Consider the following 26380-nt stretch of genomic DNA (forward strand, 5'->3'; position numbering starts at 1 on the left):
AGTTGACACCTCTCCCTTTGGAATCAACTATTTCTTGTATTAGAAAATAAGACCAATATATTCTACAAAGTGCGACTTATAATTCTCTCCAGATCTCAAACACAAATGCATCCAGTAGCCACTCTGGTAATGAATGGAAGAAATAAGGAACAAGGCACCCCAGTTATAGGCATTCAAGTTCAAAATGTAAAAGCCCAATGCAGAGCAAACAAGAACACCTCTGTGGGCAGCATTCAGTCCCGTGATCTGCCATTTTCCAGCATAAGTGTTAGCATGGTTTTTCTCCTTAACTCTCCCGTGATATGCCAAAGTGCCTATTTTTATTAGTTTGCTCATGTGGTTGGGGGCTTCTGGGGAATTGTAATTTTGATTTTACTTGCAGCAACAGAACATAGTGATACACCAGACTTGTAAACTACTTTAGGCATGTGAAGCCAAATGAATTTTCAATGACTTGGAAAAATAAGCTATAGGTATTTGAGATTTGCATAGATCTGTTTTTTTTTTCTAACAGGTCTTGTCATTAAGCAATATGGAAGATGTTCAGTTTGCATTCTTTTGCCTGCACTATACAATTATTTCCAGGAAATGACAGTTAGAAGTTCTATGGAGTACCTGTCTTCACCTCAGTTGTTATTGCTTGTTATGTGTAGGTATATAATGGCATTTTACTTTGGTGTTTTGACCCTGCAAATTATAAGAGATTTAAGATGTACAGAAAGATTCCAAGGTTCACCTAAAGATATCTTTATATTATGATTTCTAAAATTAAAAAAAAAATAGATCTAGTCACATGTTCAGTATGTACTTTTATTTTAAACAACGGCACACACACACAATGACATAACAAGACCATTACCTTAATACTGATAACATTCCTTGACAAATTGACTTATAATTTACATATATTGTTTTCATCTGGAGCTATTTTAAATATTATTTTAAGATATACTGTAAAACACAAATCCTAAATATATACTAGTTGCAAACATAATGTGCTTAGTTACTGTTTTCCTTGTTATTCAAATAAAGTAACTTAAAGTTCTTCAAAATCATGTCCACTTGTATTCATTGTTTCAGGATGCATGACTCGTCCCATGAATAGAATTGTACCTGTATTGGTTTGGAAGTAAACAAAAGAGGGGGTGAAAACCATAATGAAATATTTATCTTCCTTCTTCCTAACAATTAATGAAAATATGCTTCTTTCTTTCTCTTTTCCTCTTTCTTTCTGTCTTTACTTTCTTGAGAAAGGGTCTTGCTCTGACGCCCAGGCTGGAGAGCAGTGGCTGTATCAGAGCTCACTATAACCTTGAACTCTTGAGCTCAAGCATTTCTCCTACCCCCAATACCTCCAGTAGCTAGGATCACAGGCATGTGCCACCATGCCTGGCTAATTTTTTAAACTTTTTATTTATGTGGAAATGCGGTCTCACTACCCAGTCTGGGCCCAAAGTCCTGGCCTCAAGTGATCTTTCCTGCCTTGAACTCCAAGTGCTGAGATTAAAGGCTGAGCCACCTCGTCCAGCCTTATCTTCATTAAAAAAAAAAAAAAATTATTTCCACATTATAAATTATCTGATAATTCAATTGATCAATCTCAGGAAAAAGAATAAATAAAATTGTGAAAATAAATTACGTGATGATTACTGAGAAAAAAATCTCCACTTACAAAAGGTTCTTTGTGGGCTATTAAAATTTTGTTTTCATAATAAGCTTACCAGTTCTCCTGTTTCTGATAAGAAAGAAAAACGGGTGGTCGACAATAACTTGAGGATACAGCACAGCCATCCTACTAATTGCAATCATTCCTACAGTGCAGGGAAAAAGTAATTATATGTGGATGTGCAGAGACTGATGAGTAATTCCTCAAAACTAGCTGTGTCTATCCACCTAACGCAAAGATAATTTACAGGAAACAAGATTTTAAATACTTAACTGGAGAAAAATTATATAGGTGTTAACATTTCTACTTGATCTTCTAAAAAAACAAAACAGAACAAAAAACACACCGCAAACAAAACAGTCTCTTCCCTCTACTCCACTAAAAATAATAGTACAATTTATTCCGCTTGTTATGCAATTTTTATTCTCAGTCTCACATAAATATGCGTGTCTTTACTAAAATGACTTTTGAGTAAAAGGAAAGGGAAGAATAAAGAAAAATCCCCAAATAAAACCTGAAGACTGTTTCTTTATATTTTCAAATCATTATTTCTTTTGTTTGAAGTGGGTATTTTTACATAGCAAGTCACCAGGTTCCAGTAAGTGGTCAGGATGGCAGTGATAAATGGGAAAACATAACAGTGAGAGATGCAATGGGGTAACACACGGCTGGGCTACTAAATTCCCCTGAGATCCTCATTACAAGATGATTGTTATATACTTGCTGCAGTGTGGTTAATTGTCAAAAGAAAGTCCAGATTACATTAAGATTTCAAGCTATCTTGATGCCTGAGACTACGTGCTCTTACTTCCTTCTGAAAATACTATCCTAACAGTGACAGTGATAGAGGGGGGCATGCTGGCACAGTTAATGTGTACAAAAATATAGTTAAATAGAATGAAGATCTAGCATTTGATAGCACATCAAAGTGATTACAAATCAGCAATAATTTGTTGTACATTTAAAAATAAGTAGAAAAGTATAATTGAAATGTTTATAATAAAAAGAAGTGATAAATGAGGTGATGAATACCCCATTTACCCTGATGTTATTATTATGTGTTATATGCCTGTATCAAAAATATTCCATTTTCTCTACACGTATTATATACTTACTATGTAACTATGAAAATAAAATAACAAATAAAAACTTTTTGCTGAAAAATTAGGAGTCAACTTCAGCAAGTAATTTGGTATGAGGAAAAATGTCTAAATGGATAGCAGAAAAATATTTAAAATATTTAAACAGGCAGCACAGCAGAAAAATCTATATTCACAGAGCTGCCAATGTCCTCCTGTCTCTCACTAGAGAGAAAATGAAGATGAGCGTTATCGGTAAAGGGGCACTGAAGTGAATTCACACTTCACGTTCTATTTAGAAAATTCTGGCTGGTTCAGCATTTGCTTGACTTCTAAGTTAGAGCAGAGTGAATTTCTTGGCTTGATTTTGAAAATGACCCCACTACCCACCCAAGATTGCTCTAAAAATACAAATCAAGAAGAGGGAAGAAGATTTTAGCAAACAGTACCTGAGACAGCAGCAGCTTCTGAGCCTTCTTCATTAACCTCTAAGAAGGACTTGTGAATTGCTTTGGAAAGGAAAATCTCCTTGTTATCTACAAAAAGAGAATCAGAAATGTTTTTAAATCAGAGATAGGAAAATAATATTGAAAATGAAGAGATTTGCCATTAGCTAGACTATTTTATAGAAATGTATAAATTATAAAATTGAGTCAAGGAAAAAAAATAGAATATTTGAATAATCCAGTAACCACTGAAGTAATTGAATCAGTATACAAAAACTGTCTTTGCCCTCAAAATTAAAGACTCCAAGCCTAAATGGTTTTCCAGGTGATTTAAGCCAGATCTTCAAGGAACAGATAGGATTGCCTGTTGTAAAATTGTTCTAGGCACCAGGAAGAAAATAAAAGCTATCTAATCTGTGGGTTTTCTTACTTTACTGTAAAAATGGAAAAAAAAAAAAAAGCAATATAAGAAAGAAAATCATAGATCAAGCTCACCTATTAGCATGAAGATAAAGTTCTTTAAAAATCAGAAAATTAAACTCAGCAACATAGGCAAATCATCTTTTTGAATGAGTTTCAGTGGATGTTACAGTGCGTCATGACTCAGCAGTACAGAACTGCTCTCCCGACTGACTGCCTCCAGTTCATATTAATGCTTCCTCCAGGATGATCTTATCAAAATACCAATCAAATTATGCCACTAATCTACTTAAAACACTTTATCCCCTCTCCTGCTTGCTCTCCCTCTCACCTCACCTTCAGTGTATTACAACCTGCATACCTGCTCAGTATAAGCTATAAGGACCTCCATAAGGCTGCCTTTGCTTCCTCCAGTTAGCATTCTTTGCTCCATATGCTATGCTTCAAAGTATTTGAACTGAAACAGCCTCAATATAGCACACTTTGTCATTTCTGTATCTTTGTTTCTCTAGATCCTCCCTCGACTTTTGTTGTACAGTAAGACACCTCATCTAGTTTAAAAGCTTAGCCTCTAGCTCTGCGAGGGTTTTTTCTGCTCCTCTAATTCCTAAATCACTAAAGTAGATCTGACCACTCTTTCCTATTGAAACCAGAAACTAATTCTATTGAAGCCTTTCTAATATATCATATTTGCACTGATGCTTCCCTTCCTTAAGGCAAGGTTTGTGTCATTTTTCTTAGTAGCCTTGTCTTCTGGCATATAGTTGAATCTAAAGAATGGACTAACCCTAGTGGAGGGAGTTTCCTGGAAATGTTCAATTTTCTAGTTGTTAACCCAGTATACTGTCATGGACAGGATTTCAGTAACTATTGAATGAAAGTGGTTAACTATTTCATATTATAAGACTTTGGGTATGCAAAGTCCTTTAGTGTCATTTGATGTATGTATACTAAGATCACAACTCTGTTCACAATTATGGCTATAAAGTTTATTCTTGTAATAGACTGTGCATAGTGGTTCATGTCTGTAGTTCCGGCACTAAGGGAGGCCAAGGCAGGCCAATCGCTTGAGCCCAGGAGTTGGACACCAGCTTGCGCAACATGGCAAAATCCCATATATATACAACTTTTGTATACAAAAAAATGTAAAAATTAGCTGGGCGTGGTAGTCTCAGCCACTTAGGAGGCTGAGGTGGGAGAATCATCTGAGTCTGAGAAGGTTGAGGTTGCAGTGAGCCAAGGTCGCACCACTGCACTCCAGCCTGCGCACACACAGTGAGACTCTGTCTCAAGAAAATTTTTTTAAAAAGTTTATTCTTATAATAAATAAAACATATGACAATAATCTAAAGTGAATGTTCCAAGAAAATGGTGAACAGCAACAGAGAGGGAAAAAGTGCAAAGGCCACATACATGCTAAAAGACTTAAAAATCTGATTGAGTGAATGATTTTAAGGAGAATAGGATGCAGCAGACCAGTGCTACTGCATTTATTTCAAAGACAGCAAAACAAAGATTGAATGCAGCATGTGGATTCCCATATCATGATTAACTGCTACATGAGGGATAGCAAATGCCGGCACATGTAAATGAGACCTCAGAAAAATCAACCTTTAGTAAAACACCATCCCTTTGGATACATAAGTAGAAGAAAATGTGACAATAAGAAGGCCTGGTGTGGTGGCTCACACCTGTAATCCCAGCATTTTGGGAGGCTGAGGGGGGGTGGATCACAAGGTCATGAGTTTTCACCTGGTCCACATGGTGAAACTCCATCTCCACTAAAAGTATAAGAATTAGCCCAGTGTGGTGGCATGCACCTATAATAGCAGCTACTCAGGAGGCTGAGGCAGGAGAATTGCTTGAACCTGGGAGGTGCAGGTTGCAGTGAGCCAAGATTGTGCCATTGCACTCCAGCATGGGTGACAGAGTGAGACTCCATCTCGCAAAAAAAGAGAAAAAGAAATCACATCACAGATACTAAGGGGAAAAAAAAAGAAAATGAAGCCTTTTTTCTTGAGACAAACTTCAAGCAGTTGAGACTTAAATAAAATATAAGCAGAGAGTGGTCTAAGCAAACATGTGTGCAGCCACAAAACCTTAGAAGTAGATCAGGTCATGCAGAGATACAGGCAATGTCATGGACCCTTAGCTTGCCCTCCAATATCACTCATCCCATGCAGTAGACAATCAAGACCATCTTTCCCACTAGGCCATACACTCTTCAAGGCCTGGATTTTGCCCATTCTACTTATCTCATTCACGACACCTTGCACACTTGTGAGGTACCAGGTATGCACTCAGATATTTGATAAATTGAATCAGAATGCAAAGGGGTATTAAGGAGATTTACACTGATGAACTTGCCTTGTTGGTTAGAGAAAGTTAGCTATTCTCTCAATCAATCAAGCAAAGGCAAATAGTTTTGTTTTTTGTTTTTAAATCTGCACACTGGCACCAAGCAGCCTTCTCCTTCTGGCCACAGCAGACATTGCTGCCAAATGACTGGTTCTACTTTCCTCCAGGCAGCATGAGGCCAGGATTTTTACAATGGATGAGGTGGGAACAGGGCCAGTAAACCCTAGGTTCCCCTAGAGAAAAACTGGGCAATAATTCAAACTCTTCTGAAAAAAGCGGGGCAAGACTACAAAGCCATTCATTCAGTCACTTAGTAAATATTTATTCAGTACCCTCTACGTATGAGGTATTGTGCAAGGCACAAAAGGCTCTAAGTGTCTGACATTAACATCATGCTTGTAGGATGGTCATCATAGAAGTGTAGGCCACTACTTCCTCTGTGGCACTGTTCCTAAACTCAGCCAATTTAAATAGATTTCTGCGTCATCAAGGGCATGCTTAAAATAACAAAATGACGAGAGTATCATAACAGAAACCTAGCATACCAAAAGTGTCTCTGTGCTTTAGTTGCCAAAATATTTTTAGCTTCAGCCCCACCCATGAAATTTATAAAACTTCCTAGAATTTGAGTTCTCTTAAGATAGGAATAACGTTTCTTTGTTTGCTTTTCTGGATGGATTTTGTTACAGAACCAACAAATATTCAGTTATTGGTCATTCATTCATTCATGTGCTGAGCACCTACTACGAGCCAGACACTTGATGTACTAGATATGTTATGAGGAACTAAACTGTTCCTTCCTAATGAGAGGAAAACAAACATTATATAAAAGAACAATAAAGCAAATCAATAAATGACTACAATTTCAGAGTATAGTACGTATAACTAAGCTAACAAGATAAGGTGATATGTTGGTCAGTGACTGGGGCAGCAAAGAGGAGCTACTTGACACCTGTTATTCAGAAAGGTGGATCTGAGAGGGCAAATCTTAGCTGAGACTGAAGGAATACAAAGGAGCCAGCCACTGGAAGAAATAAAGGGAGAGTATTTTAGATGGAGGAGGAAAAAGCCAGTGCAGAGGCAGATACAAACTCCACATCTTTAAGGACCCAGAGGAGGGCTGTGTGGCTGCCGTGTAGAGTTGGGAGAGCAGGAAGTTTGAGAGAACCCTCACCCCCATGCTTGTAGCCAGGTGGGGTACAGTGACATTTACTCACAGCAATAACCCACTCAGTATCTACCCTGTCCCCCACCCCCAAATTCTTTTCTGTTTTCTGGGGACAGAAAGATGTCTATGCTTTTGAATAGCTTTGATCTCAGGGACAAGCATGTAAACCAACAGCCTAGGAGAAAATGAAACGTGCTAACACAGGTGTGTGGAAAGTGCTACCAGATTCCAGATAAGGAAAAGTTAACGATTTAGGAAGGAAGAAGATGTCAGGGCAAGCTTCTCTGAGGTGGCGACGTTTCAGCTCGCTCCTGAACAATTAGTATGAGTGAAAAGTCAGAGAAGTCAAGAAGGACATTCCAAGCAGAGGATTCTATTTGTAAAGTGAGAGAAGCTTTACATTCCCAGTGGGGATGTCTTGAAGGGCCAGTTGGAGCTCGAGCTATGAGGAGGTTGGGGAATAGGAGAGGACATAATTTCAAGAGCTTTGATGATGATGGCAGAGGGCCTGGACTTTATCCAGAAGTAATGGGACACAGTGCTTTGATTTCAGAAGATAGCTGTGGCAGCTGCTGTGAAGGGTGAATCAGAAAAGCAAACAGCTGGGGCAGGAAGATGAAGTTTGTTAGCTTTTGCAATAATCCAGGCAAGAAAGGAGAAGAATTGGAATTATGGCTATGACTGAGAAATAGAGCCTTGTGGTTTACAGGTGCAAGGAGAAAGAGAACAAACAAGGTTGAGGGTAAAAATAGGTCCAGCGTAAATCAACAGCACTTGAGTCTAACCTGAATATGACTTTTGGTGTGTCTTCTTAATTCCTTTATTTTATTGGCTCCTTCATTAAAGCTTGTACTTGATGCTGAAGGGTTTAGCACTCTCTTTCTCCTTCCCCTTACACCTTCCAAGAAGATTGTCTATTAATCCAAATGCTGACACTCATTCATTTCCATTACAAAAATAGTTCTTCTCTATAACAGGATCCTCACTGCAAGTAGATGAGCATTTTAAATAGAGCCTGAGAAGAAAATGATTCTCAGCAGTTTCTGTATTCCATGTTTATTGTATGAGCCTTCACTGTGCTTTATCTTAATGGAATTTACCAACTAAAGCAATGGACATCAAATTGAGATAAAAAATAAATGTAATAAATGCTGAGCATCTCATTTTATTCACTTCCTTGTTCAGTGGGCACTAAGCAGAAAGCACAGTGCTGGGCACTATAGGAAACATGTATAATAATCAATCTTGGTGGGTTTAAATTCTGGCATGGGATATTAGACACATAAAAAACAGAGATAAAATGAGATACCATAAAGAAAAGCACAAGATGTCAGAAATTTAAGAAGAATGATTACTTCTGGTTGGGGTAGTCATGATGCCTTGATAAAATTGGGGATATTTAAGCTGAGGTTCAGTGCAGGAGATTTTTCTTGTGGAAGAGACTTCACAAAGGCAGAGAGCTGGGGACAGGTGAGACACAGTGAGTGCTTCATGTGGCAAGGCAGGAGTTGCGTATATGGAATCAGCCAGAGTGAATCCTGGTCCCAAAGCCCTGCTGAGCAGCGGATGAGGCACAGCCGACTGAAGGCCGGCTTTGAACAGGAACTGGAGTGATCTGAGAGAGCGTTTTTAAGGCGATTAATCTTGGCAGTGCTAGGTAAAACAGATTAGATTGGAGAGAGATTGGAAACCGTTTAGAAGGCCATTGAAATAGTCTATGGCAGCAGTAATGAGAGTCTGAAATAAGAGTGGATGCCATGGAATAAAAAATGAAAGAGTGGACTTGAGAGGTCTTAGCGAAAGATCTCGTCACTCTGCTTTTCCAGAAGCAAGAGAAAGCAAAGCCGGTTTTATTTTTTCCCCGTTGCTAAATCACATATGCTATTTTTGAAGAAAGATACAATTTTTATCACATAATTTAAGAAAGTAACAGTATAACGATAGTACTGAATTATTCTCTGGGTGATTTCAAATTAATTATTTCTACTATTAGTGACTACTTTTTTTAGAAACAAGGTCTCATTATGTTGCCCAGGCTGGTTTTGAACTCCTGGACTGTCCTGCCTAGGCCTCCTAAAGTGCTGGAATTACAGGCATGAGCCACTGCACCTGGCCTATTAATGATTTTTTTAAGTTTTTTCTAACTTTTAAGTAAGAATTTTAATTTAAAAAGCAATACATATACAAGGTATAATTCCAAACACTACAGAGTGGCATATGACATGAAAATTCCTCTTTCATCTAAAGCCTCTGTCCCATATTCCAGAGGCAGCTTGCTGTTATCACTTTCTTTCTTTCTTTTTTTTTTTTTTTTTTTCGAGACAGTGTTTCGTTCTGACGCCAGGCGCCAGGCTGGAGTGAAATGGCGCGACCTCCACTCACTACAACCTCCGCCTCCCGGGTTAAAGCAATTCTCCTGCCTCAGCCTCCCGAGTAGCTGGGACTACAGACGCGCGCCACCACGCCCAGCTAATTTTTTTATATTTTAGTAGAGACAGCATTTCACTGTGTTGGCCAGGATGGTCTTGATCTCTTGACCTCGTGCTCCGCCTGCCTCGGCCTCCCAAAGCGCTGGGATTACAGGCGTGAGCCACGGCGCCTGGCCACTTTCTAAGATAGTGTTCAAAAAATTTCTAGGCATTTAAAAGCCTATATACATACATGTATTGTTCTCTACCTTTACATTTCCCTTCTATTTCTATTTTTTTTTTTTTTAGCAATTTCGTATGCTTGACTCCTCTGTCTTTTGACCCAATATGTTCCCATTCTGCCTTTTAATTTTTTTTTTTCTTCTCTGCTTCCACATGTTTTCTCCAGTATAGGATTTCTCAGCCTTTTCACTATTGACATTTTGGGCTGGATAATCCTTTGTCGGGGAGGAGCTCTCCTGGGCATTGCAGAGGTTAGGAAGAATCCCTGGCCTCTGCTCATCAGATATCGGTAGCATTCCGCAGTTTAGACAACCGACTTTCTTTGCCCAGATCCAAAATCTGGGCAAAGAAAAATCCAGAAAGAATTCAGCATTCTAGATGCCATTAAAACATGTTTCATGGAAGGAGATCAAAATATTAACATTATCAGGAGTCTGGAAGAAGTTGATTCTGACTTCTATGAACTGACAGGTTCAAAATTTCAGTGAAGGAGGTAACTGTGGATGTGGTAGAAACAGCAAGAGCACTTGAATTAGAAGTGAACCCTGAAGATGTGACTGGATTGCTGCTCTCTCATGGTCAAATTTAAATGGATGGGGAGTTGCTTCGTATGGATGAATAAAGTGGTTTCTTGAGATGAGATCCAGCCCAGTGAAGATGTCTGAACATTGTTGAAAGGACAACAAAGGACTTAAACTATTTCAGAAATGTAACTGATAAAGCAGTGGAAGGGTTTGAGAAGACTGACTCCAATTTTGAAAGAAGTCGTACTGTGGGTAAAATGCTATCAAACAGCATGGCACGATACGAGAAACCTTTCATGAAGAGTACAGGATGCAGCAAACTTCATTGTTATGGTTTCTTTAAGAAATTGCTACAGCCACTTCATCCTTCAGCAAACACCACCCTGATCCATTAGAAACCATCAATATCAAGGCAAGATTCTCCACCAACAAAAACCTTATGATTCGTTGAAGGCTCAGATGATCATTAGTATTTTTCATCAATAAAGTATTTTTACATTAAGTAAGACACATGCCTTACTTTTTCAGACATAATATCTTTGTACCTTTAAAAGGCTACAGCACAGTAGCCTTGAAACAAAAATTCATGTGACTCATTTTATTAAAATATTCACTTTAGTGCAGTGGTTTGAAGCCAAACCTGTAATGTATTGAGGTAAGCCTTCATATATCCTAAACACCATGAGATTCTCATTAAAGTAGAAGCCAAATGCATGCAAATGTTTTTCCTGGGTATACATGGAGGATACTAAGAGTCATAGACACTAATCATCAAGGTTATCATATTATTTGGAGAGGAAAAAATCTAGACATATGATAGAAAATATATATGAGGCCAAAAAACATGAAAAAATGCTCATCATCACTGGTCATTAGAGAAATGCAAATCAAAACCACATTGAGATATCATCTCATGCCAGTTAGAATGGTGATCATTAAAAAATCTGGAGACAACAGATGCTGGAGAGGATGTGGAAAAATAGGAACACTTGTACACTATTGGTGGGAGTGTAAATTAGTTCAACCACTGTGGAAGACAGTGTGGCGATTTCTCAAGGATCTAGAAACAGAAATTCCATTTGACCCAGCAATCCCATTACTGGGCATATACCCAAAGAACTATAAATCGTTCTACTATGAAGTCACATGCACATGTATGTTCATTGCAGCCCTGTGTATAATAGCAAAAGCCTGGAACCAACCCAACTGCCCATCAATGATAGACTGGACAAAGAAAATGTGGTACATATACACCATGGAATACTATGCAGCCATAAAAAACGATGAGTTTGTGTCCTTTGTAGGGACTTGGATGAATCTGGAAACCATCATTCTCAGCAAAGACACGAGAACAGAAAGCCAAACCCCGCATGTTCTCACTCATAGATGGGTGTTGAACGAGAACAGGTGGACTCAGGGAGAGAAGCATCACACACTGTGGGCAGTTGGGGGGGAAGAGGAGAGACAGTGGTGGGTGGGGAGGGAGGGGAGAGTGGGTAGGGATAACATGGGGAGATATGTCAGATATAGTATGCACCTAAAGTTAAATAAATTAATTTTAAAAAGAAAAAGAAAAAAAAGAAAATGATACCAACTTTACAAAGCAGGGCATATGGTGCTCAAATAAATGATGAAGAGATAAATGTTATAGAATTTAGAGGAAATAAGGAGGCAAGTTTTATAATTATAACAATAGTTTTTGAATGAATGATTCATAAATTAATGTGTGTGTGCATGCCATGGGGAATGTAAGGATATATTGGTTAGGGTGGATGGCAAGCAGGAGTTGCCAAGACTCCAGCAAAACTAATAATGTAATAATCAAAGAATTCCCACTGAAAGACTGGGAAGTTTGCTTTAGATCTTTCATCAAGTGATCCTGAAAACCTAAATGGGGCCTTATTTGAGAACGGCAAATCCTGGATTTCTTATATATGTTTAAGGGGTCAAGTGGTCCTTAGACCATATGTAATGTGGGTCCAAAGAAACCTCTTGTCTTCTTCTCCTCATCCTTTTTACCCTTCAGTGAACAGTTGCTGTGTGCCAACTATATGTTAGTTCTTTACAAGGTACCAGGAATGCAACTGTGAGTAGGACAGAGAGAAGGATTCGATTCTCATGGAGCTTTTGATCAAACAAACAGATACTTAGCATATAGAATGTATTAATTCTCTGGAAGATTCTAGTGTTATTTCAAATCTCCAAACCATCTGTATTCATAAGGCACTTTTACGGTCTATTGTGTCTGTGTCTGTGTATAGTAAAGGCAATTACATATTACCTTATAAACCTTCCAAATATGTTAGAAATTATAAGCTACACTGACCACAACGATTGATTTGCCACTGCACTGCTACTCCCTCAGGACTGAGAGGCAGCAGATATTCTATTTGTTTGAAATAACTGCTTAGATGTTTGGGTGAGACAGTGAGGAATCACTAATCAAACTGAAAATAGAGCCACGTTAAGAAAGCAGAATGTAATTATCCAGTTGGAATTTGGCCAGTGTGGTAAGACAGATTCTCTCAGTTCCTAAAGAAGTGAGAATCACAATGTTAAACTATGCAAAGCTTCAGCCATGAATATGTTTCTGACTCAGTTGCAGATACCACATTATTTTTTGAATCTCTACCTGTCCTACATTCTTGATAACCCCATTGAAGAGTGCAGAGCCCTAGGAGCTTGGATATAAGCCATGAAAACATTTAGTCAGGTAAAGCTCATTTCTCTTATGTGGACAGGAACATTTATATAGTAGACATTTAGAAAAGCTCTATTAGTGTTTAAGGCTGTAAGCTCTCTGAGCAAGGGCTAGAAGTTGTACCAAACACATTAGTATCAACTCATTGCTAGAAGCTGAGTGCTGTTTAGAAAACAACATGCTCAATCCTAAATCTGGGAGGAAAACGCTTTCTTGATCACAGACTCCTTGAGAATTTCTTGAAAGCTATTAGTATGACCCCCCCACATACTAACTTTCTCTCTCCCACACCTACATGTATATGTGCACATACATTATGTGTACATATTTATATACAATTTCAAGGGTTGGAGGGCATCAGCTTCCCTGAATTCAATCTATGGACCCTCACATTCCATATGTAGAAGCTATGGTTCGGTCAGCTTGATTTTCTATAGGCTGCTGCTTCAGGATAAGAAAACTAAATTCTCTCCTTTAGCAGATGAACTGCTAAGGAACCTTCTATCATGCTCAGTGCTATTTGGAAATTTGGATTAAATAATTTGCATATAAAGAGGCCTTACATGTTGAGTTTCTTTTATCTTAATATAAATCTATCTTATCAGAAAACAGATTGTATTTTATTTTCTCTTCTAAGGATAAAAATCATCATTATATAACTTATTTACTCAGCCTTAAACTCATTGTTGCCTTTTTCTGATGGCAAATTTCATGGGGTTAACTACTTAAAAATACTTCCAAAAGTATTTTACAAATTATAAATGCTTTAACATTATTAATATTTTGTGATTTTTTTTTACTCTGAAAAAATTAGGGTATTTGAATCAAATAATTCAATTGGATTTTTTTTCTTGCAATATTTAAAATAAATTACTAGAGACTCCAATGTGCCAGGTATACTTTGAAGTTACTTCTTTAAAACAACTGTTTATTTATTTTTTATTTTTATTTTTGAGACAGAGTTTCACTGTTGTTACCCAGGTTGGAGTGCAATGGTGCAATCTCGGATCACTGCAACCTCTGCCTCCTGGGTCCAAGTGATTCTTCTGCCTCAGCATCCTGAGTTGCTGGGATAACAGGCACCTGCCAGCATGCATGGCTAATTTTTTGTATTTTTAGTAGAGACGGAGTTTCACCATGTTGACCAGGCTGGCCTTAAACTCCTGACCTCAGGTGATCCACTCACCTAAGCCTCTTAAAGTGCTGGGATTGGGATTACAGGCATGAGCCACCATGCCAGCCCACTGTTTTTTTTTTGTTTTTTTTTTTTTCAATCAAAGGATTAGAACATATTTATACCATCTCACTGGGTATTCTTTATTTTTTAAAAGGACCTTTGGTCTAGCTCCACAGCAGGCACTCATTTATCTTCTTTCTTTCTTACATGATTTACTACAATGGGACATATTGAGATAGTCAAACAAAATATGTATTGATTATCTACTCTAAAGGCATTATGTCAGATGGGATGGGGAATCCAAAGTTGTATAAGACAAGTCTCACAGAGAATATAATCTGTTATCAAAGATAAGACATGAACCAGATAATATAAACTTAATATTATGACTATATTTATAGTTTTGCCTGTAGAGGTTAAATATATTTCAGGCTAGATTTCTTTGGCAAGTGGTAACTACATTTTACCTCAGAACTCCATACTAAATAGAGGATTTAACATCATCATTATTTTAAAAAAACCTCTTATGGAATAACATTTTAAAAAATTTGTGTTTATTTCTTACCAGACAGGCCTGTCAAATTTGCATCTTTGATAAAAATTTCAGTTATTCCAAGAGCCTTCAAAACATCTTTTAAATCAATTTCCTGTTCCACTGTGAACCTGGAAAATACATGGGGAGAAAAATATTTAGTTACAGCATATTGTTACCTGGGACAAGAATAAAATGTTATATATGCGGATTTTAAAGTCTGCTTTATGGAGAGTAAATTATACTCAAACTGGCTTTTGAACTGCAACTAGTATCTGATTGAACATGGAAAAGAGACGGCATCAAAGGATGATGTAACAATATAGAATTTAAACTCATAAGTAGGAAAATACATGATACAGACACAAAATTTTAATATATGGTACAATAAGTGAGTTTTGAGATCAAGTATCATTACCCTGTGATTACTTTGTATCATAGTACTGAGTAAAACTTGAGTAGCTTTCAAAATCCTTTGACCTAGTAGTTGTATATTTATTATTGTTTTTAAGCTGGAGATGACTAATCACACATTTACCTTGGCTATTTCATTCTCTTCTTAGTATCCTGGTCAATTTATATTCCTTACCCTCCACCAATCTGTGACTCCTACCTGCATCAATACCATGGACAAGGTTAAATTAGAGCCAAATTCTGTTTTACAATGAATACATTTAGCATTTCAGCTCCCTACAAGTCAGAGAAAGCGAACATAAAACCCACTACATTAAAAAATGTATTTTCATGGCTATAGTGATCTCTAAAACATAATCCTCTTCCCATGGTATCAACACAAAAAAAACTATTACTCAATGGATAGTGAGTTAAATATTACATCTTAAAAACTATGTGCTTTTACACTGAAGATTTTTTTTAATTTTAAGTTCTGGGATAGGTGTGCAGAAGATGAAGGCTTGTTACATAGGTATACATGGGCCATGGTGGTTTGCTTCACCTATCAACGAATCATCTAGGTTTTAAGCCCCGCATGCTTTAGGTATTTGTTCTAATGCTCTCCCTCCCCTTGCCCCCACCTGCCCCCAGAGAGGCCCCAATGTGTGATGTTCCCCTCCCTGTGTCCTGGTGTTCTCATTGTTCAACTCCCACTTATTAGTGAGAACATGAGGTGTTTAGTTTTCTGTTCCTGTGTTAGTTTGCTGAGGATGATGGTTTTCAGCTTCATCCATGTCCCCACAAAGGACATGAATTCATTCTTTTTTAGGGCTTCATAGTATCCCATTGTATATATATGCCACATTTCTTTTATCCAGCCTATCATTGATGGGCATTTGAGTTGGTTCCAAGTCTTTGCTATTGTAAATAGTGCTGCAATAAACATACATGTGCATGTGTCTTTATAATAGAATGGTTTATAACCATTTGGGTATATACCTAGTCATGGAATTGCTGGGTCAAATGGTATTTCAAGTTCTAGAAAGCAGCATGGAACTCTAAAACAGATATAATGGAACAGAACAGAGACCTCAGACATAACACCACACATCTATAATCATCTGATCTTTGACTATCTGACAATAAAGAAGGGATTCCCTATTTAATAAATGATGCTGGGAAAACTGGCTAGCCATATGCAGAAAACCGAAACTAGACCTCTTTCTTACACCTTAAACAAAAATTAACTCAAGATGGAATAAAAATTTAAATGTAAAACCTAAAACCATAAAAACCTTAGAAGAAAACCTAGGCAATATCATTCAGAACATGGACAAAGACTTCATGACTAAAACATCAAGAGCAATTGCAACAAAAGCCAAAATTGACAAATGGATTCTAATTAAACTAAAGGGCTTCTGCACAGCAAAAGAAACTATCATCAGAGTGAACAGGCAACCTATATAATTTGGGAGAAAAATTTTGCAACCTATCCATCTGACAAAGGGCTAATACCCAGAACCTACAAGGAACTTAAACAAATTTAGAAAAACACAAACAATCCCATCAAAAAGTGGCCAAAGGATATGAACAGACATTTCTCAAAAGAAGACATTTATGCAACCAACACACCTATGAAAAAAAGCTTATTATCACTGGTCATTACAGAAATGCAAATCAAAACCACAAGGAGATGCCATCTCAAGCCAGTTAGAATGGCGATTATTAAACAACAGGTGCTGGTGAGGCTGCGGAGAAATAGGAACGCTTTTACACTGTTGGTAGGAGTGTAAATTAAACACTTCAGAGTTTTTTTTAAACAAAAAAATCATCATGAATTTTTATTTTTGTTTTAATTGACCTTATGAATTATTATACATAAGTGTGTGTAACTTTTGTAAAAAGAAACGAAACATTATCTTAAAACAAAATGAAACTAAGTATAGTGGTCATAAACAATATTAAATTAAAAAATAGTTTCCACAGCAAGCCAGATTGGTCCTAATATGGACTCTCCCCCAAACGAATGAATTGTATCACCGAACTTTCTTGTGCAAGATATTGACCAAACATATCTGCATCAAGTAACACGTGTGTGTGTGTGAGACAGGGTTTCACTTTGTCCCCCAGGCTGTAGTGCAATGGCATGATATGCCTCACTGCAGCCTCAAACTCCCAGGCTCAAGCAATTCTTCCACCTCAGCCTCCCATGTACCTGGAACTACAGGTGCACACCACAGTACCCGGTTATTACTTTTTATTTTTAATTTGTTTCTATAGGTGTGGGTCTCACTTTGTTGCTGAGGCTGATCTCGAAATTCTGATCTCAAGCAATCTTCCAGCCTCAGCCTCCCAAGTAGCTAGGACTACAGACATTAGTGATAAAACACTAGCTAGTCAGGTGATCATGAGTGACTGATCCAAGTGAACTTCAGCAAGTTTCTTAATTTCTGAGGTTCAGTTTTGGCACAGGTAAAAATGGCAATAATAATACTCGTTTTATAGTATCAATGGAATGATTAAATAAGGTTAGCTCTTAGGATGGTGATAGCATGGTATTAGATCTTAGGATGGGCATGCAATGAGGAGTAGATACCATGAATGCCATTTATTATATTGCAGTTATGTATAACATGTCACATTACTATAGATGTTAAGGTGTTGTAAGTTTGCATTCTAGTAGTAATTGGTGCAATTTGATTAAGTAGCTATATTAATCCCTGCCACCTTAACTGTAAATTAGTCAAATCTATTTGTCTTATTTATTCTAATATTTGCAATATCTAGCATAAGAACAAACCACAAAAGTTGAAGTGAAATAAAATCTAGATGTTTGTAAGACTTTGTTCAAAGTTGAAGATAGGTAGTAAATAATCTCCACTTGTCCATTTCTTGACTTTTTAAAATCAAGCTGTTGAAAAATAGCAATTATTTGTTTGTTATTTCTTTCCTCTTAATATAGACTAAACTAATATAAATAATCATTATCATCTCCCATATATTGAGAGCTTACTATGTTTCAAGCACTATGAAAATCCTTTTACGGATAATATCTTATCTAATCATTTCTATGAGGCTCTCAAACAACTGTGTGAGATAAGTGTCATTATCTCCTGGTTGCAGAAGGATAAACTGAAACTTAAAAGAGCTAAGCAACAAGGAACTTTCTCTAATCACACAGATAATAGGTGGTAGAATAAGGATATGAACAGAGGTCTTTCTGACAGCAAATCTCCCCACCACTAATCACTATAATTCCAATAAGAACTTTTGAAAATAAAACATTAAAAGTAGATTTTACATTTCATGAAATATAAAAATTAAAAGCCATGACACTGCTTTTATAAAGCCAAAGGAGATGCCTGTTTTAATTAGGCATACAATGTAATTTCTGCATTTGGAACTTTCTACCTGAATAAGTTGAAGAGGCATATGGAGGGTAGAGATTTGAAGACCTGCAGAGCAAGTGTTAGAAAATAACAAATATATCCTAGGTAGGAGATTATAACATGTATAAACAATTAAAAATCCCATCATCCCCTTTGTAGAAAAATCTAATGAAAAGCACACATGTTAAAAAACAAAATCAGGGTCGGGCACAGTGGTTCATGCCTGTAATCCCAGCACTTTGGGAGGCTGAGGCAGGTGGATCACCTGAGTTCAGGAGTTCGAGACCAGCGTGGCCAATATGGAAAAACCCCATCGCCACTAAAAATACAAAAAAGCTGGGCATGGGGGCACATGCCTGTAATCCCAGCTACTTGGGAAGCTGAGGCAGGAGAATGGCTTTTGAACCTGTGAGGTGGAGGCTGCAGTGAGCCAAGATCATGCCATTGCACTCCAGCCTGGGCGACAAGAGTGAGATTCATCTAAAAAAAAAAAAAAAAAAATCACATGACTTATGTATTGGTTTTCTTTTACAAACATGAAACTAAAGTGCTTTATTAATAGGCAATTATGTCAAAATATCAGGATAGTTTCTGTTACAAAATAGAGAACCACTTCACATCCTTTGATTTCCAACACTCTGATCACAATGACAAATCTGAAACTACAAAAGCCAGAGTAGACAGATACTACATAGAGCAAGGTACATCTGATTCCAAGTATTAAAATTTGATGTTAACTTTAGAAAAATCTTTTTATATCTAAGCTATATCAGTAAAGACTTAAAAGGAAGCATATACGCTGAAGAGGATAAAATTCAAGAGAATCAGGTTTAAAAAATTCAATTTAGAGTTATAAATAAAGCTACCTATAAGAGTAACACAATGTAAATACCAGAACTTAAAATTTACATTAAACAAATAGCAATAACATTCATAATAGGTAATAATTACATAATGCTTACTCTGTACCAGATTTTATATTTAAGTGCTTTTTGGATATTTTACATAAATATTTTATACATGAAACAAACTATTTTTGCTACCATGGATAAATGGAAGGATCTGGCCATCTTACTTAAATCTTAGAGATGTACAACTATGTATAACTCTTGTGATATTTCATTGGATTTGGTAATGGGTATAGCAATCTTATCTTTTCTTGAAATGATTCTTACATTTTGGATAAAAATACAATTTCAATTCAGCATCTAATTTCTGTAGAACTTACTGTGAGGGGGGAAAAATTGCTAAAATGCAAAAGCAATTGCTTCTTCTACATGACCCTCCCCTGCAAATAACCTCCCTTTACCTCTCAAAGACAGCCATTTATTGAATTTTATTATTATTATTTTTAATTATTTCAACTTTTATTATAGATTCAAGGCATACATGTGTAGGTTTGTTATGTGGGTATATTGCTTATTGTTGAAGTTTGGGATACAAATGACCCTGCCACCCAGATGGTGAGAACAGCACCCAATAGTTTTTTGACCCTTGCCCCCTTTCCTTCCTCCCTCCACTAGTCATCTCCAGTGTCTATCTTGCCATCTGTATGTCCACGAGTACTCAATGTTTAGCTCACACTTACAAGTTAGAAAATGCAGTATTTGGGTTTTCGAGGACAGCATTTTAAAGCTGTTTGTATAAATTCTAGCAAAATAGAAAGTAAAAGTACCTGTCGAGCAGGACAAGAATGTGGTCAAATTATAGAAATACAAGCTGCATTTTCAGAATAATATCTCTCTGTGATAAAACTATGTAAACTATTAAAACAGACACTTTAGTAAACATAGAATATAGCTACTAAAAACATGGTTACCTTTGCTAAAAATGTATCACATAAATCATTACCATCATTAAACATTTAGTGGATCCTAATGCTGTAAAATGGAGAAGGTGGAGAGTTTCACATTGATTAATATAATATATAAGTATTTGAAAACAGCCCAGCCTGCTAAAAGGGGAATCCAGAGTTATTTTGCTATTTATCCTCCCTATCTATGCATCAGCCATGTACAAGGAGAATTAATATAACTCCTGGAAAAATTGATACATGATAATTTCCTGTGCCTGGATTAGTATACACATTAATATGAGCAAGAGAGCCAAACTATTTCATAATTGAAGAGTGTCTCTTAGAAAATGAAAATTTAATTTTCTTCTGCTGCCACATTCAATTTCTCAGTGGAAAGGACCTGGAGGCGACATTTTCTAGTGAAATATTGTTGAATTAGGATATATAATATTTAGTAAGCATTTATTTAGAATTCTATTAAAATACTCCTAAATAACTTTGCATCCTTACAGAATTGAAGCATTTGGAACCACTGCACTTAATTCATGAATTTAACAAGAGAAGCATTAACACTGTACTGAAATTTTCATTTTATCAAAAGGAACTCCTCATAAAATGAAAGAAAAAATACTAAATTAATTGTGAAAGGTCACTAGATGAGGGTTAAAATGCACTGAATGTTTTACAAGTTTAGACCCGATTTACATAGTAATTTAAAATTAATTATTAATGTTCAAAAGTCAATTGTTCTTTGGAATTAAGATACAGTGTTTACATATTTAGTATATAAATGTCACTTATCATATATACAAAAAGCTCTTGGCTTTATTTGGTAGGTATTTATTGACTACCTCTCCTTAAGAATAGACTTATGGAACATTTCTACATATATGTATTGTCATGGAAAGTTGTGCATATTAAATATCTTAGCCAAAAAGAAAAAAAATCAACTATTTGGGTTGTGATTGCCTTGACTTTTATATGCAGACAAGAAAATATGTGACTAAATATAGCCATATGCAGAAAACTGAAACTTACACCTTATTAAAAAAACTCAAGATGGATTAAAGATTTAAAAGTAAAACTAAAAACTATAAAAACCCTAGAAAAAAATCTAGGAAGTACTATTCAGGACTTGGACACAGGAAAAGATTTCATGACAAAAACATCAAAAGGAATTGCAACAAAAGCAAAACTTAACAAATGGGATTTTATTAAATTACAGAGCTTCTGCACAGCAAAAGAAACTATCATCAGAGTGAACAGGCAACCTACAGAATGGGAGAAAATTTTTAAAATGTAATAAATCCATCTGATAAAGGTCTAATATCCAGAATCTACAAGGAAATTAACAGATTTACAAGAAAAAAAATCCCATTAAAAAGTAGGCAAAAGACATGAACGGACACTTCTCAAAATAAGACATTTATGTGGCCAACAAACATGAAAAAGAGCTCAACATCACTGATCATTACAGAAATTCAAATAAAACCACAGTGAGATACCCTCTCGCACCAGTCAGAATGGTGATTATTAAAAAGTCAAGAAACAGCAGATGTTGGCAAGGCTGTAAAGAAACAGAAACCCTTTTACACTGTTGATGGTATGTAAATTAGTTCAACCATTGTGGAAGAGAGGGTGGAGATTTCTTAAAGATCTAGAACCAGAAACACCGTTTGACCCAGCATCCCATTACTGGGTATACACCCAAAGGAATCATTCTATCATAAAGACACAAGCACACATATGTCCACTGGAGCAGTATTCACAATAGCAAAGACATGGAATCAACCCAAATGTCCATCAATTACACACCAGATAAAATATTGCCCATATATACCATGGAATACTATGCAGCCATAAAAAGGAATGAGATCATGTAATTTGCAGGGACATAGATGGAGCTGGGAGCTATTATCCTCAGCAAACTAACACAGGAATAGAAAAACCAAACACTGCACGTTCTCACTTATAAGTGGGAGCTGAACAATGAGAATGCAAGGACACAGGGAAGGGAATAACACACACTGGGGCCTGTCAGGGAGTTGAGGGGAGGGAGCACATTGGGATAAACAGCTAGTGGATGAAAGGCTTAATACTTAGGTAATGAGTTGATAGATGCAGCAAACCACCATGGCACGTTTACCTATGTAACAAACCTGCACATCCTGCACATATAACCTAGAACTTAAAATAAAATTTTTAAAAAAGAAAATATATGGCTACGTATTATTTATGGTTATACATTATGAATATATAAGATGACATATAATAAATTATGACAATATTACATATTATGAATGTATTATAAAACACAATTTTACAGGCAAAAATTCTGCAGTTCCAAATAGATCTCCTTCACCAACATAAGCAAACTATCAGCTAAGTTTTTAGAAACATTGATATTTACATAAAATACAATTCTTAAATGATAATGCCTAAAATTAGAATAAATATGAATGGGTTAATCAGTTATTAGTAATTCATCTTTAATACTAATATCTTATTTACCACTTTAATGCTCACAGTTTAATTAATCATATTTGAACAATTTTCTTAATATGGAATGCGTTTTAACCGTACTTCCACATTCCTATATACATATATATTTAATCTGCTTTTATTGATATGTCTTGTTTTCTAGAGTAAAATTTACATAGTATGTTAATAAACATGTTCTACCAGTTTACTGGCCTAGCTTTCCTACTATGTTTTAAGGTATTCAGGGATAGAATACACATTTTCAGTTCAGTTTCATTTTGCAAACACTTATTATCTTCTTTTTATAAGAAAGAAAACTGGCTCTACTCTAGAAGAACTTAAGAAAACTAGCAGTACAAAAAGATAATGTTATTATGAGATGGTAACAAGTAGTAACAGAAAGGTGTATAAGTGAAGGAAAAGTCAGGGTCACTTGCTTCAGGTTAGTTAATGGGAGGCTTCAGAGAAGAACTGGTGCTAGACGTATACCTTGAAGGCTAAGTAACACTACCTTGGGAAAGAAATATGAGGAGGGCATTTTAGGCAAATGCGAGAACATAAATAGAGACTTAGAGACATGAAAATAGCATGATGTATGTGGCATAACCACAAGTACATGGACAGAACCCACTACAACATGCTTGAGGTGGCAAGTGACCAGAGATGGGGTTAAGAAGGCGATGGCTTTCAGGACATTAAAGGCATTGTGTACATCTTATTCTTTCAGCCACAGGGAGAATTTTGAGCAGAGTTGCATCTTCCTGCTAATTTATGGTTGCATCTCAGCACCTAACACAGTGACTTGTTTGCAGGTCTTCTAGCAATGTCAGAGATGGTTTCTTCTTCAGTTATAATCCTTAAGGATTAAATCATCCTTAATGATTAAGTATTAATGAAATACAGAAGACTGTCAATGCAAATGATATTCAGAGTAAAAAGATAGATAAATTTTCTAAGACAAAGACAAGAACATTGAATTATATTTGAGGCTAGGTCTTGATGAATAGCACGGAATGAACCAATATGTGAGCATGTGTCTATAGGAAGGACCACATGAGTATGAAAGAAATGAATCTGAAAGAATACTAAAAAGAGAAAATCAAAGAAGAAGGAGAAAGAGAAGGAGAAGGAAGAGAAGAAGAACAAGAACAAGAGGAAAGTAGTACAAGAATTACAATTTGAAAGCAGTTCCAAGAGTTGTCTGGGTCAGATTTTCATCGATAGCCCATTGTCCATGCTGTGGGAGGGGTGACACAGGAGCCGCTCACCTGGGCAAGTACACTTCTACTTTTTGCTTCTTCACAGAGTTTGCCCATTCTTCAATCAGCTGTGCTTTGACTAATGGCTCCAGAGTAGCAAGAGGAACTTCCTGTCTGGACAGCACCAGCATCATGCTTATTTCATCTCCTTCATATGGTATTTCTAGGACTTGGTAGATACCACCAGCTTCATTGGAGCCATCACTAAATTCCCCTAAAAAGGAACAAAAGGCCATAAAAGACTCATACCAAAGCTTTTAAAAAAAAGGCTGGGGAGTGAGGGATGAAAGATCACATTATTTGGTACAGTGTACACTGCTCAGGTACAGGTGCACCAAAATCTCAGAAATCACCACTAAAGAATTTTTCTATGTAACTGAAAACTGCATGTTCACCCAAAACTATTGAAATAAAATAAAAAGAGAAAAAAGAAAAATAAAAAGGTTTAAATCTGTTATATATGTTTCCTACCAAATCGTATATAGAATATAAAGAAATTAAGGCATCTGATAAAAAGCAGGTTTATTTGAACATAGATCCTAAAATTCAAATGAATTCATAGCCCTGTATAATTTATTTTATTTTAGAATCCACAGAATTATTTCACATCTGTAATAACATGCATTCAAAGCTTGCTTTTTGTTTTTAAATGAGATTATTCACTACAGCTAAAGTGTAGCATTAGAAACAACGAAAAGTCCTGGTTAGAAAAATAAAGCCCTGGCTCTAAGTTGGATGTAAAGCACATTGATCAATATTCACCTGATTTTTAAGAAGGGAAAATTTGACCATTTAATACCTGGCACTTTATTATCATAAAAACTACAAGTTTTAAAGCAAAGTTTGCAGAGTCGAAATGAAATCAAAGATTGTATAATATTTAGCTGTTATATTTATGAAAATTGATATATCCAAATTAGGTAATTAGGTAAATGAGGTAATTGGCTTTGTTCTCTATAGCCAAATTAGCCAAATTAACACACACGTATATATATTGTCAAAATGAACTCTTTATATATATAGTATATATAGTTTTATCTACATATACAACCTATATATATAGTTGTAGAGACAGAGTCTTGCTCTGCCACCTAGGCTGGAGTGCAGTAGCAGGATCATAGCTCATTGCAGCCTCGAACTCCTGGGCTCAAGCGACCTTCCTCCCTCAGCCTCCCGAGTAGATAGGACTATAGGTGTGTACCATCATGCCTAGCTAATTAAAATATATGTATTTTTTGTAGTGACAGGGTCTTGTTGTGTTGCCCAAGCTAGATTCAATCCTGCCTTCGAGCAATCCTCCTGCCTCCATCTCCAAAGTACTGGGATTACAGGCATGAGCCATCGCATCTGTCCTGTAATATGCTTTTAAATAGAATAAAACTACTAGTTATAACCTATACTTGGCTAAAAATTACCTTTCTGATTATGACTAACAAATTATTACAAGTCAATGTAGTGGAAAAAAAGGACTAATACCCCAAACTTCTGAAAAGTCCAATAAAACATCTTAGAAAATTATGCCAAGGATATTGAATTATATTAAAAATTATAGGCTCTCAATAAATTAAACTATAAACAAACAATTATGTTTGGCCATACATACACAAGTCTAAAATTATTTTTTTAAGTTCTTGTATGAGAAGAATGTTTGTAATTTAAAAAGTGGTACAGAGCCCAAATCAAGTGCTTGGTGGAGCATATGGTTCACGAAGACCCATCCTAAAGCAAATGACTTTGTGGAGTAAATGAGAACATCCTCACACTATGTCAGGTATTTTCAGATGAATAAAGCAACTCTACAGGTGTGATCAACTTATAAATTTGAAAATACATTGGAACCCATCAATGAATATAGTATTAACTCAGAAGCTAATTAGAGGGTTTTTAAAATGGAGCCAAGGAAACTGAATTGTAGCCCAAATTATATTGACAAGGAGTTTGAGTAATGAATAATTACTTCCTGTTTTTCTTAGCAATGTGTTGATATACTACAAGAAGAGAAAAATAAAAGAAAAAAATGTCTTACCATAATAAAATTCTCCTTGTTGATACATCATCGGAATTTGGACTTCACTTTCATCATCTTTAGTGAAAGAAAAGGTTCTAGTATTTTCAGGCCTAAACTGTGACTTCCAGCTCCCCTTGAAATAGACAGCACTGATGAGGGCCAGATGAGTGGCAGCATCAAAATCCCTTGGGGATACCAAATCTTTCAACAGATCTATTTTGGAAAAAATGAACAGATAACAATTCATGTTAAACCGGAAGATGAAAGGTAACCACAAGATTTTCAAACCACCATCTGATAGAGTGGTCTACAGAAACTGTACACCAAATTTAC

The 26380-nt window shown here is 36.2% G+C and overlaps 1 protein-coding gene across 4 annotated transcripts in view; it reads right to left on the minus strand.

Moving 5' to 3' along the window:
- Positions 1-789: 789 nt before the first annotated feature.
- Positions 790-26380, minus strand: part of SERPINI1 (serpin family I member 1) — an 81080-nt gene continuing 55489 nt past the window's right edge. For all 4 annotated transcript variants that reach the window (XM_032261313.1, XM_032261299.1, XM_032261307.1 and 1 more), the window contains exons 4-9: positions 26066-26260; positions 24049-24253; positions 14756-14853; positions 3195-3281; positions 1722-1811; positions 790-1113 (exon numbers count right to left, since the gene is read on the minus strand). In XM_032261313.1, the coding sequence (XP_032117204.1) occupies positions 1037-1113; positions 1722-1811; positions 3195-3281; positions 14756-14853; positions 24049-24253; positions 26066-26260 (752 nt within the window). In that variant the 3' untranslated portion in view covers positions 790-1036. The remainder of the gene's footprint in view (positions 1114-1721; positions 1812-3194; positions 3282-14755; positions 14854-24048; positions 24254-26065; positions 26261-26380) is intronic.

The sequence above is a fragment of the Sapajus apella genome, unplaced genomic scaffold (assembly GCF_009761245.1).
Source record: "Sapajus apella isolate SASKATOON/1434 unplaced genomic scaffold, GSC_monkey_1.0 scaffold4, whole genome shotgun sequence".
Taxonomy (NCBI): domain Eukaryota; kingdom Metazoa; phylum Chordata; class Mammalia; order Primates; family Cebidae; genus Sapajus; species Sapajus apella.